Source organism: Fonsecaea monophora, assembly GCF_001642475.1.
Source record: "Fonsecaea monophora strain CBS 269.37 chromosome Unknown Scaff102, whole genome shotgun sequence".
Taxonomy (NCBI): Eukaryota; Fungi; Ascomycota; class Eurotiomycetes; order Chaetothyriales; family Herpotrichiellaceae; genus Fonsecaea; species Fonsecaea monophora.
Window position 1 is genome coordinate 67403 of NW_019174033.1, and position 17299 is coordinate 84701.

General features: G+C 50.2%; 4 protein-coding genes across 4 annotated transcripts; 2 read left to right on the top strand and 2 right to left on the bottom strand.

Annotated features, from left to right (window-relative positions):
• Nucleotides 1-1921: 1921 nt before the first annotated feature.
• On the bottom strand, nucleotides 1922-4615 carry AYO21_09810 (hypothetical protein; the record flags this gene model as incomplete). The annotated part of the gene is made up of 6 exons (XM_022659739.1): nucleotides 1922-2675; nucleotides 2739-2915; nucleotides 2969-3591; nucleotides 3642-3722; nucleotides 3830-4498; nucleotides 4586-4615. 6 exons carry the CDS (start codon nucleotides 4613-4615, stop codon nucleotides 1922-1924), a joined length of 2334 nt encoding a protein of 777 aa, XP_022507969.1.
• A 2339-nt stretch (nucleotides 4616-6954) lies between these two features.
• On the top strand, nucleotides 6955-8612 carry AYO21_09811 (hypothetical protein; the record flags this gene model as incomplete). Its single annotated transcript, XM_022659740.1, has 4 exons — nucleotides 6955-7044; nucleotides 7100-7707; nucleotides 7757-7933; nucleotides 7991-8612. The coding sequence occupies 4 exons, from the start codon at nucleotides 6955-6957 to the stop codon at nucleotides 8610-8612; spliced, it is 1497 nt and encodes a 498-aa protein (XP_022507970.1).
• Nucleotides 8613-9569: 957 nt separating this feature from the next.
• AYO21_09812 (hypothetical protein) lies at nucleotides 9570-11332 on the bottom strand (the record flags this gene model as incomplete). The annotated part of the gene is made up of 2 exons (XM_022659741.1): nucleotides 9570-10718; nucleotides 10769-11332. The coding sequence occupies 2 exons, from the start codon at nucleotides 11330-11332 to the stop codon at nucleotides 9570-9572; spliced, it is 1713 nt and encodes a 570-aa protein (XP_022507971.1).
• Nucleotides 11333-11918: 586 nt separating this feature from the next.
• Nucleotides 11919-13975, top strand: AYO21_09813 (hypothetical protein; the record flags this gene model as incomplete). The annotated part of the gene is made up of 6 exons (XM_022659742.1): nucleotides 11919-12135; nucleotides 12193-12564; nucleotides 12644-12743; nucleotides 12793-12939; nucleotides 12992-13386; nucleotides 13443-13975. 6 exons carry the CDS (start codon nucleotides 11919-11921, stop codon nucleotides 13973-13975), a joined length of 1764 nt encoding a protein of 587 aa, XP_022507972.1.
• Nucleotides 13976-17299: the final 3324 nt, after the last annotated feature.

Sequence of the window (17299 nt, forward strand, 5' to 3'; positions counted from 1 at the left end):
AGAATCGCCTCATCTTCCTCGATTGGATATATCTATCTTAAATAACGTAGACTATCCTCGACTGTATGAGTGAATTTCCCCAACTACGACTCGACGTCCTTAGGAAGCGGCAGATCTAGCGTTACATAGTGGCGGCGGCTATGAAGGATATAGAATAGCCGATTCGCATACTGAGTGGGCGGGGCGCGACGTCCGAATATAGACAGTATCTGCTCTCTGCTGAGTTCTGCGTTCTGAAACTTTAAGCTTTTCTTAGGCTTGTTGTTAGTTCCATAAGGTTTGAGTTTCTGCAAGATGGGGGACTGGTAAAAGCTGCGTCTAGCGGACTGCGAGAAGGTACGAAACTGCACTCCGGGGAAGGTAGATTGAGGAAACGGATTACGCGATTGCTGGTATGTCAGAGACTCCTGGTCGTGACAGGTAAATGCGCTCAGAAACTATGCTCGCGGGCTGGGTCGGAGAGAAGGGTGTGAAGGCGAGGCGTGTAAGCCTGTCCTGGCTATTCGCAGAGCTACCGTTCTAACATTGTTCATGGCACTCGACGCCCGAGGGCTGCCCCTCTGCAGCCGCTTTGAGACGAGATATTGGATTGGCGATGAATCTGGTGCAAAGGAACCTTTTGAAATGTTGTCGCAGGTTCTCTGAATGCGACTGACCGGCTCGCCAAGGGAATGTAAAGACCGTCAGCGTGGTTACCAACTAGCCTGTTTCGGCTCCGAAAACCTGAATGCATCACTACTAGTTTGCTCGAAGCGACTGGAATTGGTTTACCATCTTTGGATCTACAAATTGTTCGATGAACCTGGGGCTGTAATCGGCTCCTGTGTGACCTGGACGAATCTGATACGGTCCCTCTACCATGGCTTTATTGGCCAAAGGATCACTTTCGGCCGAGCCTGGTACCACCCCCGTTCCAAACTACAGGTTGTGCTGATGTCGCGTGTGCGGCCAGGCTGTTTCCAAGCTAGGATATCCAAGAGAATTGATACACTGCCTTAGGTGGTGAGTCAAGTTGAGCGGAAGTGCAAGGCCCTCATCTTTTACATAACCTCCATCAGCACAAACGTTCCCATGACCAACCGGTAGTCCTTCTAAAATAATGCCAGATCGATTGATGTGGCCAGAGAAGATTTGTGATGGGATACTTTTGCAGGCACATCTCAGATGCGGTGACAACCTCAGAATTTCCACCTACATCTCTCAAAGCCCACATTAGATCTGGTTCAGTGCTTACCTAGATGATACTTCCATCTAGCTTCATGACTTGAGCATCCACTGGATTTTTATGGATCACAAGCAAGACCATCTTCCGTTATCCGCCGTTGCAAGATTGATCGGCCAGCGCCGACATGTATTGTAACGGGCGTTGACTAATGCATGACCTGGAGCTCGTTCTTCCACTTTCTGTTCCACATCTTCCCCCAGCAATGCCCGGGCCCCGAATGGAATGGTTTCCTCTTCCAGATCCGAAGGAGAAGACCTTGAAGGCGGCCAACGAGATCAGCAACGTCTTCGGCCGTGGCACTGTCTACCGATTCCAGCGCAACAAATTGGCAAAGTCGAGATCAGACTTGTTAACATGCGAGATGATGATTTTGCCCGAGTTTTTCGAGAGTACTTGGAATGATGACTATTATAGTTATTTTTGGTGGTGATCGACTCACCCACGCTCCTCCTGGCATGACTGTCCATTGGAGTTTGTCCATCCAGGTTTTCGACGGCCCTTCAGTGTGCGCAGGTTTCGAAACCACGTCAAACCAATTTTTGTCTGCGGTCTTTTCCAAACTCATTTGCATTGGGCCAACGTTTTGGCAAGGCAGGATGTTTTAGCCGTTCCAGCTGCTATCTATACTCAAGCTCCTTCTCTGTCGTTGAAAAACTGAGGTATTATCTATGCCAGAAGAGTCGGGGTTCAAGTCCTTCATGACCAGTCCGGGTACGCATAAAGCATGTTCTGCAGTCGCTCGATACCCGAGTTTGGTCCGTCCGTCATGAAGTCTTCGAAGGAGAAGTCGCACGGGTGGATGGCGTCCGATGCAAAAGGTTCGTCGGTGAGCATGACAGAGAGTTCGACATTACCGCTGCCGGCACCTCGCGATGCCACCGACCCATTCAATCCTGATGATGAAGTCGCCAAGACACAGTCTGCCATGCCAGTCGTCTGCAGGGACCTGAGCGCAGCGTCGCTCGAATCACCAGCCGCTGAGTCGTTCATCCGATCTGGGATGGGTGAAGCGTCAGAGTCGGCTGGCGACACCACAAGATTTGATGAATTATCGTGGTTCGAGGGAAAGCGGCCCCGGGAAAGGAAGAAATCCAACGTGTTGCTCATATGAAGGTACTTTTGCGGATCAGAAATGACAATCTCGATTCCTGCCCCACGTTTGGCATGATCAGCCATCTCCATAGGTCGATCCAACTCTGACCGCTCCGCCAGGTGGTTTTCTGATGTCGATTTCACTGTCATAGGTGAGGTAGCATCTTCCAGGTTCATATGATTCACCAACTTTGACATATTGCCCAGAGCCCTGTCGGTACCTTCGTATCTCAGCTGGAGAACGCGGAGGAAATCTTGGTATATATTGGCCCCAGAAGTGCTGGCGGCTTTCTGCGTGGTTGCATTGTTGCTCAGATCCAGGTTGTAGCAGATTGACGGCAGCGCAAGGAAAGCCACCCTGAGGCACGAGTTAGCAGCACTTCGCACAGGTCAACTCGGGATAGCACCATGAAGAACTTACATGCTAATCGGAGAAAATGTGATCATATCGGCGTCAATTATGGCTCGTAAGCTTTGCGCGATGCCACGGAGGGCAACCTGAAGCTCATTCTTGATCTGTAGTCGTTCAAAGTTGTATTCTGCGGGCTCAGTCACCGTGAGCATAATTCTATAATTGCACAGTGCTGCCTTTGCAGACCTGGGGCGAAATTAGTACGCTGCGGTCAGACCATGCGAAGAACTGTGCCTTACTGGAAGTAGATGGTGAGAAGATTGGTGAACAGGATGACCACGTTGAAGCTTTTGTCGCGCGGGTCATGGACTCGCATACTGCTCGCGGCCCCATCATGCCACTCGTTCAACTCCTCAGTGTATATATAAATGCCCTTGAGGAGCTCGAGACGATCTTTATCGCAACGAACGCCGTCACTCGGGTATAACAACTGTAGAATAGGGCAAAGGACCACACAAAGCTTGCATAGTGCCGACAGGCTGTGCAGCAGTCTCAGCTTCGCCGAAGTACCGCGCACGCACGATCGGCCAATTTCACTCTTCAAGTCGTGGTCCGTGAGCAGAGGCCAGATTTCTTCAAAGGATGCCGAAAGAATGTTGATAGGCCTTCTGAGCCCCAAAGCCATCGTTCTGTCGCGAATGATGCAACACCACCAGACTCGCTTCAGCTGATTGTGTCTTGCGGGGTCTCTACCTGCATACGTCGAGAAATGGTCTGCGCCCGCGACTTTGGCCAGATGAATGGCCACGCTCAGCCAGTAGGTGTTGATCTGTGGCTGATTGAGTGGAACATGGAACGTCATCAGCAATGCTCCTTGAGCCCTTGCCAGACTACTTCTCTCGATATCGAAATCATACAGCGCCTAAATACACATTAGGCTTCTGAACAACTGGAAGTAGTAACCAGGCTCACCTTGACCCGGCGGTAGTAGCTCGCTCGCGCCGCACGGACACTGGAGAATCCTAGAGCCTGGATCGTGGAAGAAGACACGAACTGAGTCCAAGTCAGCGCGTACATTCGTCATGGCGCTGGCGAATACAGCCCTATCTTAAAAGAACAAATCCGAAAAGAGCAGTAAGCAGGATGAGGTGTCGACTCACGCTGCAGGCAACCAATAGCATTGCTTGGAAGACAAGTAAAGACATGCGAGAAGGGCTCTGAGTATCCGTACGGTCGTGAAGATACGTGTCCCAGAAATCCCCCTCATTAATTAGAGGTAAATGCGGATGAGTGTAAAGAAAATAGGCTCGGAGAAGATCGTCTAGGTATGTTCGTTGAGGCAACTTAAGACAACCGATGCAATCAAGATAGTCTAAATCTTCTGGTGGGATGCGTGACTTGAAGTCAGTGTCCAAGAAGGGATAATCGGTTGCATGCACCTGCTCTGCTGAATTCAGTCGCGCGAAACTGTGAACTGCATCGGCGGTATGTCCGGATGGCTGTGCAGGACGTGTCGGATTGGAGGTTACCGTGTATCTGACCCCAAAGTTTCCAAGTTGAGAATTGTCAGATTGTCCACTGGCGGCCGTAAGAGGGATATCACTTGCGGCTGGCATGTCGGTCGTTGATGAAAGTGCGTCTGGTAATCGATGCTCCTGCGACAGCTGCCATCTCTCGCCCTCTATGCCATGGTATGGTAAACTTCTCTCGAGCATCGGAGCCATCGACGTGCGGCTAGGTTGTTGCAGTTCACCAGCTACGTATCCTTCTCCCTCGTGCGTGCTTTCCACCTGCGAAAAGTCGGTATCGTGCAAAGCTTGGCCACCGAACTGCGTCGTGGGCAGCAACGAGGTATGAGAGAGTCGACTGGAAGCGAATCAACACGCTGGAGCGGCGGAGGAGCGGCAATGGCTCACTGTTTTCTTGACCTCTTTGGAATCATGCATGGCTGTGCATCGGCCCTGCAGTTGGTACAAGGCACTCCATTTTGCGTGACATCGCAGCGGACCTTGCGAGTGCGGCAGTAGAGACAGGCTCTGGATCCCCGCTTCCGTCTCTGAGCGTGAGAGACGAGATACGAAGCACTCTGGCCAGCATCGCCAGGGCACGCGTCATGAGTGGACGCCATCAGCGCAATGACAATGTGACCTAGCGCCGAGAAGTTCCCAGCAATTCAATCAAGGACGTTACTCTATCTGTGGGAGCGCGAGGAAGAGGTGATGTGCGTAACTTGATGCATAGCAGGGCAGCAAAAAGAGACGAGATTCGATAATTTAAGTGCGGTGCGTGAGGTTGGCAGTCAGAATCTGGAGTTTGCAGGGCCTGGAGAAGCTTTTGGGGAGACAGCGGGTGGTTAGTGAGTTGGCTAGCACGTGATGAGATAGATACTCGGCGGGGGCTAAGACGCTGACTAAGCGCTGCCAAGGGATTCTTGACGGCGTCAATCACTCCGTGCACGCCCATATAACGATCAGTGCATCTGAAACTCAACAGCACACTCACACTCAGTCTGGTCCGGATCAACCACATTTCTTTGCACTAGTGAACGTACCGTACCATAGTCAAATGACCAAGGGGAACTTTGCTGTGAATGACATGCCTCCAAAGGCCATGGCATCTCACCGTCGCCAACGTGATTGTGGTGTTGCAAACGACAGAGCGAAGAGCATTGGCACTGAGTGCACGGATTACTGCGGCTGCATGATGCTGTTGCATATAATCATTAAAATGCACTTCTACGTGCACTGTGGGAGGAGATGTGGTCATGTGATACTTTTGTATTATTACGGGTGTGTACCGAGGACGCTGTGCACGGTATGCACGGTATAATTGACGCCGGCACCTTCAGAAGTGCTGCACCCCTGCGTTACTCCAAGCTGGGAACACTGCCGAGAATGATTTCGGATGTAATGATACTAACGCAGGCCTCAACGTGCTGTGAGGGCGGTCTTCAAGAGCAAGCTAAATATTCCACAGAACAAGCGACCGAGACATGTCTTGTGCTGCCACCGGCTTTCGGCCGCTTCAATCGCAAAGCATGCCAACTGGATTGTGGAACGTAAACTAGAACGCTGAGTCTGGGGAAGAGGAGGAGGCGAGTTGGGACTCACTTGGGCCCCGCAACCGAAATATACCGAATATTGCCGCGGCCTGGAGTATCTAGATAGCACCGAGAAGCATTGACTGGGATCGAGAGGCCGATGCACGAATCGTGTCACCTCTCCTCCAGAGATGAGCTATGGCCTGGACTGCCAACAGAGTATGTGGCCCTTCGCGAGCGCGTCTTCCCCAGATACGATTGCTTCAACAAAAGTGTTTCCTCCAGCCCAGATCAATATGAGCCTCTATCTGCGTCTTCGCTCGCTTGCCGCTCATTTTCAAATAGTGGCTTAGCATATCGAACGATAGCTCAGAGCATGCTCCTCCCAACGAAGGCACGCTGGATCCTTCTTACATGCAGGCGACACGTGAGAATCCCAAGTATCGATTGGGTCGTGCTCGTACAGCTTGTTTGACCTGTCGGGCACGAAAAGTTCGATGTGACGCTACGCAGAAAGGTGTCCCTTGCACTAATTGTAGGCTGGACTACATCAGCTGTATCATGCGGTCAAGATCAAAAAAGATGTGAGTGTGGGCTGGCGGACAAAGGGGCCTCCTTTGTGCAGTCTTCAACACCATAACTGACCTGGGTTACGTGTTACAGAGACCCTTGTCAACCGAGAACGGACCCTTCCACTTGCGCCATGACCTTTGCGTGCGTTGAGCCGCAAAAGGTGTCCAGGCCAAAACAGAGAAGAGCCTCAGGATCGAGTCGCCACAGTTCAGACTGCGAGACACGAGGAGCACTACAAACTTCGCGATCGAGGCCTGCATCTACCTTCTCTTACCCCAGTCCTAGACCTTCATACGACACTGCAAAGACTGAGTGCACAGCGCCTGGGCGGTGTGCAGATCTGACACTCTGCGGAACGGATGTCATGTACTCTTATTATCCGTTCCTTTCCGCAGACGCAGTCCACCAGCTCTTGTTGCAAGATTTACAATACCTGGAGAAACTGGGATGCTACCGAGTACCTGCAAGAGCTTCAGTGGACGAGTTTGTCAAGGCGTATTTTCGTTACATTCATCCTCAGCTGCCCATTTTAGACGAAGGTGAATTTTGGAGGGCCTACACCGAGACTTCGTCAGCGCCGACAAGGACAATCTCCATATTTGTCTTCCAAGCGATGTTATTTGCAGCTTGCAGTGTGAGTGCGTATCAGCTCCAAGCGGCCGACTCAGGCTCATGTTACAGTTTGTTCCATTCTCCATACTTGAACGACTCGGCTTCCCCAACTTTCGCACAGCTCGTGCCGCTTTCTACCGTCGAGCCAAGGTACGTGACACCCGACCCACAGCTGTGTCTATTTGACTCAAGGGTATCTCTCTAGGCTCTCTTCCACGTCGACTCATACAGAAGTAACCTGTGTAGCGCACAAGGCGCTTTGCTTCTTACATACTACGTCTCAGCTCCGGATTCTCAGGCGAACACTCAATGGCTGAGCAGCGCCATAAGTCTAGCTAGAACAATCAACGCACATCGACAACACCTCCTCGGGGAAGCTTCTGTCCAGCGTCGGAGTGTACTACAGCGGCTCTGGTGTTGTTGCCTGGTCCGAGACCGGATTCTGGCGCTAGCACTACGAAGGCCATTGCAGATCGGAGCAGAGAAGGAAATTATTGCTGGAGACGGAGCCAGGATCCTTCGTGCTGAAACGGCTCAGTCGATTGTCTATGACTTCCCCACCAAGCTGGCTTTGGCGACTTCATTCTCTGCACTTTGCAAACTGGCCAACTTATCGAGTCAGGTTCTTTGCATCTTGTCATTGGATCCATCGAGCCCAGGCTCCGAGGAGCCGACGACGATTACTGAGAGGGTGCAGGATTGTGCAGAAGACCTCGATCACTGGTTTGCCGAAAATTTGGCAAGATACCGCGTCAATAGCCTCGCGGATAAATTTCTCACCCTGCAAAACAATGTCATCTCCATCTACTATCAGTAAGCTGCATCTTTTCGTTTCTCGGGGGTGTCTAATGTCAAAACACAGTTCGACCAAGATAGCACTCTGGAATCACGCAAGTTATGTTGCAATCACGAAAGGATGTCCTTTACATGTGGAGGCTTCAGCGGGCTGGAGAGAAGTCGAAACTGCCATCCACGGCATTGATACGAGTCTGCAGCGAATCGCTGATCAGGACATGCTGTCATTCATGCCCATTTCCATGTCAGTCATGCGGTATGCAAAAAAGAAAGTCTCACATCGGCTAATGAGTCAGTCCAGTATTGCCCATATCGCCATACCTGTACTCCGACATATCTTGAATATCAAGCTGCGTCAGTGGGAACAATCAGCCACCACTCGCAGGCGCCTAGAAGTCTATCTCGCTGCTCTGAATGCACTCAAAGAAAAATATGAAGGAGTCGACCAAGTCCTCGACTACATTCGTCGGATCGTCACCTGCTTGGATGCGCGCAAAATGCCGCCTCCTTCCTCTCGGGACGTTATATTGCCCGAAAAGTGTCCTCCATCGAACAACAACGATGGCGTAGAAAGCCTCGTCGGCTCGCCCCAGGTTTTCCTGAGGTCGATTGTCGTTATCCAGATTGCGCTATCACAAGGCAAATACCCCGAAGAGCACGAATTGCCTGTGCTGCCGGTCTCTTCTCCTGCGGGAAGCAGCACTCAGAGTATGTGTAGCTGTCAGTCGAATGAGAGCTGTGAGCTGCCTGAGTTGGGAGACACCTTCGACGGTCTGCTAGACACGACGTTCATTACTGGTGCGCTCGAATTAATACAAACAGAAGATGCCTACGTGGATGATGCCATGGTAACGGGGCAGCCCAACTCGTTCACGAGTGAGGTAGACTTCAACGAGTTTATCGACCTTCATGACAGCACTTGATCTCCAGCTCTACCATATATGAATGAGCCGCTGGAAATTTGGGTGCCCAGTTATTAGTTGTCTCAGATAGATCAGACTGCGGTTATGAGGTACTAGCGCACTGATTGACGAGCTAGCGCTCGTGGACCAATTAAAAAGTTAGGCTAACTTTTCTCAAAAACGAGTCTGAGCACCGAAACGGAAAAACCCCTGTTCTTAGCGTTTATAGCGTCATTTCCACACCAAAAATGAAAAAATCTCTTAACTTGGGGAATTTAAACACGATATTTCTCTACGACTAGGGTGTCTAAAGAAGCTAAGTAAGTCTTAAGTAGAAGAACTAGAATTACATTCCTAGTCTAGACTTACTATTTCTCTCTATACGCCGTATTCGTAGAGTATTATCGACGTAAAGTGAATGCGATGAAAGGCGATTTTTCCGTCTCTATACTTAAACCCTTCTACGAAGGACTTTGGCTCCGCAAAAGGTTAGCGTTAACGCTAATGCTACTAGTGCTACTAGTAGCACCTAAGGTAAGGGTCTGATTTATCTAAGATAAGTTATTAGTTCAGGATTGTAACATTAATCAGCATGAGGTATGGGTCAGTGTTATCCCCAAAAAATCACATGCAACTGAAGGGTGAATGAGCGCTACGATTGAGCGTGTCTGGTGTTTAGAGACCCACATGTAGATAGGCAAATGTCCCAGGGAAGAGTCGGTCAGCAGTGCGTGCGCGATTATGCTATCTGTGAGACTCTGCAAGACTACCATTGTCATACGCCGACCGTCAAGATGGCTATGGGAGGCTGTGACGTACGGACACAGCAGCATAACAAAGGGCTGTGCAGGTGTATCATTGTCGTTGGTGAAGAGGATGTATGTATGCTGTATAGCTATGTTCAACCTTGGAACGACAACGTAATGTACTTAGTTTGTCACTTGGACCAGCCTATGTCCTGGTTTTGAACACCTCTATCTATAATCGGGCTTGGACGTACTGGACTTTGGACCTGTCACGGAGCTGCCTCCTCAAGATTTTGCCGGATGGGTTTTTGGGTATTTCATCAACCCATTCCACCCCCGCCGTCAGCCACTTGTAAGTTACTGCACGCTCTTTGACGTAGTCGATAATCTCCTGCTGGGTGACCTTGGCACGCGGTTGCCGCAACACGAATGCCCTGGGCCTTTCGTCGCCGTCAGCGGTTGGGATCCCGATGACTGCCACATCAGCAACCGCGGGGTGCTCTAGGATCAGAGCCTCCAGCTCAGCAGGAGGGACCTGGTTTGCCTTGACCTTGATCAGCTCTTTCATGCGGTCCACAATGTAGAAGCATCCGTCCTCATCGACATAGGCGATGTCGCCAGTCCTCAGCCAGCCCTCAGAGTCCGGTGAGAAAGCATTCCGCGTGGCAGAGGGATTGCGCCAGTAGCCTTTCATGACATTGGGACCACGACACCACAACTCGCCTGTGTGGGCGGGACCCCGCTCGGTCACCTCGGAAAAGGATTCGTGGCCGGAAGAGCCGGTGAGGATCTTCACGATCTTGGCCTCGCAGTTCGCGTTTGGTTCTCCGACGCCAAAGGACGTGGAAGTCTTGTTTGGATCCCATCCGAGGAGGGAACAGGTCACCTCAGTCATGCCCCAGCCTTGCTTCATGTTAAATCTGCGGCCGCAGAGATCCTCAATCGCTCGGCAGACGTCGCTTCCGAGCGGGGCGGAGCCACAGTTCATCGTCTCGATACTGCTCAGGTCGTATTTCCTGGCTGCGGGATGCTTGGTCAGGGCCACGGCAATCGGGGGCACGATAGTGAGATCGGTGATGCGGAATCTTTCCACGTTTGCCAGCATTTCGACAAAGTCGAATTTGGGCATGATGTAGACGGGAATCTGGCGGAGGAGAGCACCTGCGATATATATCGTTTGAGCCATGGCGTGGTAGAGAGGCAAGAAGCAGAGCCATTTGGAGCGTCTGTTGAGTTCATCATAGTTCGGAGCGAGAGTGGGAAGGTGGTTATACTGTAGTGTGTTGGCAATGTAATTGTAGTGCGTGACTTCGACACCTTTGGGCACCCCGGTTGTGCCTGAGGAATAGTTGAGGGCGATGGTCTTGTGGCATTTGTCGCCCTGTTTCCAGTTAGAAATAGCACAGCGCTCTGAAAGCATGTGGGCTTTACCTCAAGCTCTTCCCACTGAAACCCCTCAGCTTCTTCTGCCGGCGCAATCAGATCAGACCAATACCTGCACCCTCTCAGGCCTGCCTGACAAGCCTTGTCACTCAAGAAAACTTTCTCGTCGTACACGTAGACTCGACTCTTGTCCAGGCCAGCCTGTTCTGCGGCTCGAATTCCCGTGTCTATAGAGATATCCGAGCAAAGAAGATAAGTGGCTTGCGAATCTCGCAGCTGATGCGCCAGCTCTCGGGCAGTAAAAGTCGGATTTGCCCCTGTGAAGACTCCTCCGGCCATAACAATGCCCATAAACGCAACGGGCGTAGCAAGAGTATTCCCAGAGAACACCAAGACTCGGTCTCCAGGTTCAAAACTGGCGCTTTTGAGTAGACCCAAAGCGATGCGCTGTGACCAGAGCCGGAACGTTTGGCGAGTGAGAAAGAGCTCTTCCGGGCGTGTCGCGTCAACGTAGGCTTTCTTGTCGCTGAGATCTTTGCACGGGGAGCCGAACAGGAAGGTCGGGAAAGAGCATTGTGGCAGTGAGATGGACCATCTCGATTTGTATGGCATGGTTTCTCTTTTTGACAGCCCTTTGGATGTCTGGGGCGTGATGGGAAGGCTACCAGGAAACCTTTATGCTGCGCGAAGCTCGTTTCTCTTTGATGTGACGGTCCCTGCAGTCGCTTGGATGTGAGAGCAGTCGGAAGGTAAAATTGCTGCTCCAAGGACCGACTGAGACCGACGCAGCGTACAGAGGGATTGCACAAGCGAACGTGTTATCCTCCCGAATCCAGAACACGACACAATGTCGAAGCCGCGGCAAGGCTTCGTCTTCCCGTGGGCTCAGGAAGGTATGGCACTTAGCCTAGCAACACCATTCACCTCGGACGCTAATTCAACGCTTGTTCTAGACCCCCCAAAGCCTCCCGGGTCAAGGAGTGCATCGTGTTAGCATCTGAGATTCTACCGGAAACAACCGAAATATACCGGACGTGGTCCGACTCACTCCCGTGGGAGCCGACTCCGGACCGCTCAGCCCCAACATACACCATTCCCCAGGTTCTTTATTTCCCCGTAATCAACTCTTACATAAATTCTGGGACACCGCCGTCTTCTCCTCCAACTGTCAAACACCCTTTTCTACCAAACAAAAGCCATGGCGCTACAAGAGACCGAGACTACGGTCGCACAGGATCCTGTCGATTCCAAGCAATCCAGCGCAGATCATCTTGGAGTCCACGAGAAGAAAGACGCTGCGGACGACGTCCATATACACAACGAATATGCTTACAAGGGAGATGACTCCGATGGCAACGTCGCTTGGACTCTTCGTCACTCCGTGGCGGCGATTTCCTTGGGCATGCTCTATGCCGGTCAGCTCTTCCTCCGTCATTCGGCAGCATTGTTCCCTTTTGCTGACTCCCTTGTAGGGTCCCAGGTCATGCTCTACTTCGTGGGAGGATGTTTGTCCTTCATAGAAGCCGACCTTGGGGCCGAGAAAGTGGGAAGCTGGCTTCCCGTCTCGAACACGCTAGCTATTACTGCCGTATCACCGTTTGTGGGTTACTTGCAAGACCTGCTGGGCCGGCGCAATATCACTCTGGCGGGCTCTATCGTGATTATGCTGGGAATTGCTTTGATCGGCAGCGCCAACTCCTTTGGACAAGCTGTAACGGGGATGGCCCTCTCTGGCGCAGGCGCGGGCGTCTGCGAATTGACCGCTCTGGCAGGGTATGAGGGCAAGAATCTGTCAGTCATTATTCGGAACGCTGATGCCCAGCAGTTTGTCGGATATCGTCCCTGTACGTCGGCGTGGATTTGCATTGGCGCTCATGACTGCGTCAATCCTGCCATTCACGCCCTACGTTATGTATAGGTAAGGCGCCACGATACCCTTGTTTGTCTTTGTTTGCCTCCTGATGGGCCTCAGCCAGTTACTCTCCACGTACAGGACCTGGAGGTGGACGCAATGGATAGCTCTGTGAGTCTCATTGTCAATTGCCTGCGAGATGAGACTAACTTCAACGCAGGATCTGGAACGGCGTCGTTTTCTTGGGCCTGTTGACGACATACTTCCCAAAAGCACATCCTCGCCTGGAGGGGATGTCCAAACAACAGATCCTCAAACGCATCGACTATCTCGGAGCCATTCTGTCCGTTGTAGGCATCACTCTGTTGTAAGTGGCGCCCCTGCTACTTTCATAAGCCATGCGGTTGATTGGTATATAGCCTCGTCGCCCTCCAATCTGGCGGATATACTCATCCATGGGCAAGCGGCTACGTCCTGGCACAGCTGATTATCGGAATCTTGCTCATCATTGCCTGGGTTATCTGGGAATGGAAGTATGCACCGCATCCCATGATCCCACGCGAACTCTATCAGGGACAACGGGTGGTGGCGCTTACTTTCCTTGTTGCCTTTGTTGCTGGCTTCGATTTCTATTCTCTGATCAACTTCTTCCCGATCTCATTTTCAACTCTTTGGAGTCCGGATCCAGTTCAAGTTGGCCTGAAGGGTTTAGGCTATGGCATTTCAACCACCGCAGGTGCCGTTTTCTGGAACGCCCTACTGTCGACGAGACTGGAAGCGAAATACATCCTGCTGATGTCTTCCATTATCATGAGTAAGCTTGCCCCCTGCCGCTGCTTGCAGAACAAGAATGTCTGAGTTCCTCTCCAGCTGCTTTCATCGGCGGTCTGGTCGCTACCACGCCAGAAACCCCCAAACTAGCAGTCGCCCTCGGCACGATCGCCAGCTTTGGCGTCGGCGGCATCCTCGTCCCCGCTGCCACCGTGGCTCTGATCGTCGTCCCGGACTCTCTTCTCGCAACCACCGCCGCCTTGTCCCTGTCGATCCGTACCGTGGGCGGTTCGATCGGCTTCACCATCTACTACAACATCTTCGTGAACAAGCTCAACACGCAGCTACCTAAACAAATTGCCAAGTACGCCATCAAAGCAGGTTTGCCGGCAGCAGATGCCACCGAGTTTGTGACAATGTTTCTGGCTGCTCCAGCCAATATTACCCAAGCGGTTGGATATACACCACAGGCATTGGCGGGCGCTACGTTGGGCGAGAGATGGGCTTATGCCGAGTCCTTGAAGTGGGTTTGGGTCACTAGCATTCCGTTCGGTGTGCTGGCCATCATTACTTGCTTCTTCATACCCAACATCAAGAAATATCAGACCAACAGGGTCGCGGTCGCTTTGTGAGGGCAAGACGTGTGATTGCTGGGAATTTAGGTGCAAGCCTCCAGGGTCAGCAATACTGCGAGCAGGGTCCGCCAGTGGACGAAAAGTCGGTTTTTAAAATGTGAGCATATGCAAGCATTGCTTGGACTGAGGTCTGTAGCTCATGAATCAGACCTAAAAATCGTGCCCTGCCTTTGCTTGACTCGACCTTTTGATGCCCTAATGATCTCAGGTTAGTAGATAAAGCCGTAATGTGGAACTTTTGATGCTGTGCTGCTCATGCATGCCGTCGTTCCACAAAGCAGGGCAAAATGCGGCTTCCATATCTTTCGTAGGCGAAGCGGACCATCGCCAGCACAGAACGTCAACCTGTCGAGCGACCACCTCTGACTAAACGGCACAGCTTACAGCGGTACGATTAAGCTTCTACTTAGGGCCCATCTTTCCATATACAAATATTTCTTTCTCGGCCCTTTTCGGCTAGGGGATTATCCGGTTTTACACCGCTTAGCATCCTTCCGCGGCGGACCTGTTCGAAGGACTCGGAGGATTACCTAAATAGGTAATGAATAGGCTCATTATAGGATCGAACCGATAGGTATTGACTATTCGACTATAGAAGACTTAGTGAAACTTAACTATCTAAGAGGGGAGAGGAGTGTCCTTATATAGGTAGCGAGTGGCGATAGTTAGAAGATAAAAGAAATCCATCGAATCGCTATTAGTAAGCGATGATATAAGTGGCTACGCTACCTAGTTGTCTTACCTAGCTAAGCTACCTAGCCACGTAATCAAGTCACGTGACCTAGGTACTAAGCCTAACTAGGTAAGAGGCCTAGACAGCGATATTCCACACACCCCCTTAAGCTAGTTCTCACCTAGTCTTGGCGAGATTCTAGCTTATTTCCGGAATATCGTTTTTCCTGACAATCCCATACTAGGCCTGTTGAAGTGGCCTGTAAAAGAAAAGGCTAGACTAGTTAAATAGTCTGAAATAGGTGGGAATCGAACCCCCCCACCTTAGCCCCACTTAATTAGGCATATAATCGAGAGTTGCGAATAAATCTCTCAATTACCTAGAATCTTGATCTGTGGTTGACGTACCTCGAAGGTTAACTTTCCTATCTTTGGCACTATCCCCTTTGCTCAACCCTTGTTTGTGGTGGAAGACGGGCAAATGTTAGTGCTGTTAGGTAAAGTTACCTTTAGGGTATTATTGAGGGCCCTTCTATAGAAGGGAGCAGGGCGGTCCGACCTTATTCGTAAGGTGTTGTAAAGCTCCTCCTACTAGTCTTGTGTTCTATCGTAACCCACTAGTAGAGGGACGCCCTGACGGTGCCTAGGCAATAACTGTCTCCTGTTGACTTCGTCTCGACAGGGGGCCCGTTTTTTGTCTTTTTACCTGTAGGCACCTTTCCAGCCTTAATAGGCTAGTTTAGGTCTCTTAAGCCTATCCCTTCGATAAAAGCGATCCATTTGTCGGTGGGTATAGGCTTAGTTAGACCATCGGCCAGTTAAGCGTCGGTAGGTACCCATAGAAGCTTAGATACCTCTTTTTGGACGCATTCGCGTACATAGTGGTATTGTATGTCGATATGCTTAGTCCTGGCGTGATATACAGGGTTTTTCGCTAGTTCTATAGCCGAGTGGGAGTCAGTATAGACGTTTAGGCATTCTATAGTAAGACTAGGGCCTATAAGACCTTTTATCTCGCTTAGTAGTGCCTTAATGTACTGTTGCTCCTTTATAGCCTCTTTTAAGGCCATATATTCAGCTTCGCAAGAACTTAGCGCCACTGTACGCTGTAGTCTTGAGTTCCAGGATAGAGGAGTGCCTCGGAAGACGAATAGATAGCCTATTGTAGATCGTCTAGTGCCTATATCACCCCCCCAATCTGAATCTACATAGTAATCGATGCTAGTAGAGTTAGATTGATAGGCTAGGCCTAGACCTTTCGTTATCGCTAGGTATTCCCAGACCTTTTTAAGCACTTTAAAGTGTAAAGGACTAGGGTTTAACATATACCTAGCGAGGTAGCCTACTGGGTAGGCTAGGTCAGGTCTCGTCTTTGTCATAAGATACATAAGGGCTCCTATTTGTTGTTGGAAATCCCTTATATCTTCTGGTTTAGCATCTCCTTCTGTAGGCTCGAATTTCAGGCCTATAGGGATAGGACTAGTTAGCCTTATCTCCTTTTTATCCTTAGGTTTATATCGATTGAGAATTTTATCGATATATTGACCTTGGGATAGAGATATAGTCCTTTTAGGCCTATTCCTAGTTATCTTGATTCCTAGGAATTCGTCAATAGCGCCTAGATCCTTAAGTTCGATAGACTTAGATAGGTCCTTAAATAAGGTCTCTATCTTTATAGGATCTTTCGATATAACGATTATGTCGTCGATGTAGGCGATTAGGATGATCGTTTAGTTCTCGTTCGAGTAGATAGACTAGTCTGTTCTTAATGGGAATAGGCCTAGTTGCCGTAATAGGCCTTTAAGGTGGTTTTCCCATTCTCTTCCTGACTGTTTTAGCCCATATAGAGCTTTATTTAACAGATAGACCCTATTAGGGTACTTAGGGTCTTCGTAGCCAGTAGGTTGCTTTATATAGACCTTTTCTCGTAAGGTAGCGTTTAGAAAAGCGCTTTTAACGTCCCATTGACGTATTTCAAGGTCTAGGTAGGCGCCTATAGCTAGGAGTAATTTCCAGGCTATAGGGTTAACTGTATTCGCGAACGTTTCGTTGTAGTCGATGCCCGGTGTTTGTTGAAAGCCTCTTGCTACCCATCTAGCCTTATAGATAGGGTTTCGATGGGGATCTTTAAGTTTAAGAACCCATTTCCCATCTAGTACCTTTAGGTCTTTAGTCCTAGGTACTAAGGTCCAGGTATTCCTGGCCTTCAGGCTGTCTATCTCTTTTTGATAGGCTAGTCTCCATTTAGACGCTTCTGAAGACTTTATAGCCTCGAGATAGGTAGGGTCGGTAGTTATAAAGGCATAGTTCGCTTCGTTAGCGTAATATTCGAGTTGTTCGCTGAACGATAGGTCTTCGATAGACCTTAGGTCATCGTCTATAACTGTAGGGGTATTTTCGTCTAGTTGACCTTCTAGAGGATCGATTCGTTCGTCGTTAGTTTCGGCTAGTTGACCTTCTATAGGGTTAACTAGTTCGTTTTCGTCTGTTTCGACTAGTTATTCGTTTGATATAGTATCGATCTGCGCTTGTACCTTAGCTAGTTGATTAGCTAGGCGTTCGGGGGTATCTTTTATAAAGACACCTTCTAGGACGTCGACGTCTCGCGCTGTAGTAACTGTATACTTAGCGCTAGGCTTAGTAAGCCTA